The sequence below is a fragment of the Chlamydotis macqueenii genome, chromosome 12 (genome assembly GCF_036417535.1).
Source record: "Chlamydotis macqueenii isolate bChlMac1 chromosome 12, bChlMac1.mat, whole genome shotgun sequence".
NCBI lineage: Eukaryota > Metazoa > Chordata > Aves > Otidiformes > Otididae > Chlamydotis > Chlamydotis macqueenii.
Window position 1 is genome coordinate 45,181 of NC_141567.1, and position 2,871 is coordinate 48,051.

Here is a 2,871-nt window from a genome sequence, read left to right on the forward strand (position 1 = left end):
TTTTGCCAACTGTGGGGTATTCGCAGAGTAACAGGTATTCCTCGCTCCCCTACAGGCCAAGCCATTGTAGAGCGTGCACATGCCACCTTAAAATCGCTTTTGCAAAAACAAAAAGCGGGAGAGCCGGCACCCTCTGAAAGGCTTGCAAAAGCGCTTTATGTGCTAAATTATCTGAGATTAACAGGAGACCGCGAATCTCCTCCAATTGTAATTCATCATATGTCATTGCAATCTGGACTGCAGAAAAGTGATTCGGTGAAGGTGCAGTACCGGGATTTAAAAACTGGGGAATGGAGAGGTCCGGCAGAAGTGAAAATGACCGGTCGAGGTTATGTTTGTGTTTTGACAAGACGAAGGACCACGATGGGTTCCAAGTCGATGGGTGAAACCTTGGAAGGAAGACCTGGGACAGCAGGATGCATCATCATCATCCTCCTGATGCTGGTAACTGGGTGTGTCGGTGAGACTGCAGACTTACATCGTATTGACCCCAGACCAAACGTGTGGCTGACATTTGCCAACATTACAAACCAATCATCGTTTTGTGTGTCAATGGCTACTCCTGCTGATCCTTTTCATATGTGTCTGATTGGTACTCCCTATTGGAATCCGGATGACTGGAAAGGATGGGTCAATAATCACACTGTTTTGAATGAGACTGTGGTGAATCAAACATGCCACGCAAAGATGGAGTGCGCCAGCCTCCGCCCTGGACAGAGACCGGTGTGTTGTTCTGGGAATAGCAATCAAATTGGAATAGCTGCAGCATTGGTGATTAGGCATTTAAGTCACAGTTTGCCTTGGGATCCACAAGAGTTAGATCTAATGGGATCCTTAAATGGTTCAGGGTCTTGTTTTATGCTGGGAGGTCCCCTTTTTACAGAAAAGGGGGTAAATACAGCATGGAACAGGAACCAATGGACTGATGTAACTAGTAAAATGACTGACACCCAAGGAAAACCTGTGTATACTTATCAAAACAGCTCAGGAGATTATTGTAATGGAGCAGTGGGAGCAGAAATCAAAGGTTCAAAGATGCCTCTTTGGGTGAATGACACGGCCAAGGCCATACCCCCGGGATACTTCTTAATTTGTGGGGATCGGGCCTGGTCGGGAGTGCCAAAAGGGGCTATAGGAGGACCGTGTTATTTTGGAAAACTGATAATGTTTGCTCCATCTATGAAAGTATTGCGAAATCGTACTCGAGCAAGGAGATCACTAAAAGTATTAGCTCCCAACTGTGACTGCAATTTAACCCTGTTGGGGACAGCTGAGCGTATAGCATTATCTATATTTGTTCCTTGGGCGGCATCTGCAAAAGCTTTAGCTAGCTTAAATAGATTAGCTTGTTGGGCACAAAAGCAAATGAATTTAACCTCTAGCATGTTATCGGGATTGTTAGAAGACATGGATAGTATGCGTCATGCTATTTTGCAGAATCGGGCAGCCGTTGATTTTTTGTTATTAGCGCATGGACATGGATGTGAAGATTTTGAAGGTATGTGTTGCATGAATATTTCTGATCACTCTAAATCAATACACTATCAGTTGGCAGAGTTACGCCGGAACACGCACGCAATACAAGTGGAAAATGGACTTTCGGACTGGCTGAAATCTTTGGGAGTCACAGGTTGGCTAAAAGATTTGATAGTACATGGGCTGGTAATATTAGTGGCTTTGCTGTTGGCACTAATGATATTGGGGTGTATTTTAAAATGCCTTGTGAAAGTTATGGAACGTATGATGACTGGGGTCTGGATTGTTCAAAAACAAAAAGGGGGATTTGTTGGATACCTGGAGAGCCAGGGGCACTTAGTGAACAATCCAGACCGAATTGAATTGTTGTGTTTTTGAGTAGCAGGCCTCAAGGACATCGATAAGGCCGCTTGTGAGAAAGTACTGAAGCTGCCTGTAAGAAAAATACTGAAGCCACCTGTGAGAGGCCGCCTGTGAGAAAGTAATGAAGCTCCCTGTGAGAAAGTAAACGAAGCAACCTTGAGAAGAAGGAAAACAGCTGGCATACGCGACTGGGGGCTGAACGTGAAGCAGGGTGCAGGTGGAGAGAGCCGTGCGCGTGAACATAGAGACTTAACGAATCATACTTTAGCTAGGAGCACGTGCATGATATAGTTAACCAATTAGTAGAGAGCTTGCGCGTGATACGGAATTAGAAGGGCTATATTAACCGGAATGTATCAACAATAAAGTGGCATTTGCTTGATCATATTGGTCGTCAGCAGTGTCCATTACTTCCGCGTCAACACACGTTACCGCACAACCTTTGCCTCAATCCTCAAGGCGTATCGCTATGTTCATTGGAGACATTACTCTCCGCTCTACAGCTCCAGGCAGGGCAGATCCGAGCCAAACACCCACATTCTCAGACTGACAACACACAGCACGCTGTAAACTACAAGGCTGAATCAAGAGAAGTATCACAGCTGGAAAGATGACGCCCAGATGGAAAAACGACATCTGGATGGAAAAATTCCTCGGCGAGGAAGATGACCGGCGAGACCGAGATGGCTACGAGAGGACGCTCTCCAGCACCGCCAGAGTAGAACGTCAGGGCCAGGGACCGGACCTTACTCTACAAGCAGAGAATACAGTTGTGCGACAAGCCTGGATTCTAGACCTAAAAACATCAGGAAGCAAGGAAGCAATCCCGCTCTGAAGAATCGACGGCTAGAGAGCAGAGCCGCTGCCAAGAATGACGCCGTCAAAGAGGACCGTCCCTAATCTGCCGAGACGCGAGAACGACCAGTGCCCGAAGCTTGCGACACCGTAAAAGAAGGGCCCGATCAGGACCGTGCCAGCGAGTACCGGCGTCAAAGACCCTCGGGATGGCTCCCGCTATGCTCCTTAAGCAAA

At 46.9% G+C, this 2,871-nt stretch overlaps 1 protein-coding gene across 1 annotated transcript; it reads left to right on the forward strand.

The window, feature by feature from the left end:
- The first annotated feature begins 363 nt into the window (after window positions 1–363).
- On the forward strand, window positions 364–2,453 carry LOC147599164 (uncharacterized). Its single transcript, XM_086757510.1, has 3 exons — window positions 364–460; window positions 884–1,815; window positions 2,343–2,453. The coding sequence occupies exons 1-3, from the start codon at window positions 364–366 to the stop codon at window positions 2,451–2,453; spliced, it is 1,140 nt and encodes a 379-aa protein (XP_086613636.1).
- The last annotated feature ends 418 nt before the right edge of the window (window positions 2,454–2,871 follow it).

Excerpts from the sequence above, each read along its gene's own strand:
- LOC147599164 (XM_086757510.1), top strand. The coding sequence starts at position 364 with ATGGGTTCCAAGTCGATGGGTGAAACCTTGGAAGGAAGACCTGGGACA. Across the intron at positions 461-883 it reads GCTGGTAACTGGGTGTGTCG|AAAAGGGGGTAAATACAGCA; the intron begins GTGAGACTGCAG and ends CCCTTTTTACAG. Across the intron at positions 1,816-2,342 it reads TGGAGAGCCAGGGGCACTTA|CTCCAGGCAGGGCAGATCCG; the intron begins GTGAACAATCCA and ends TCCGCTCTACAG.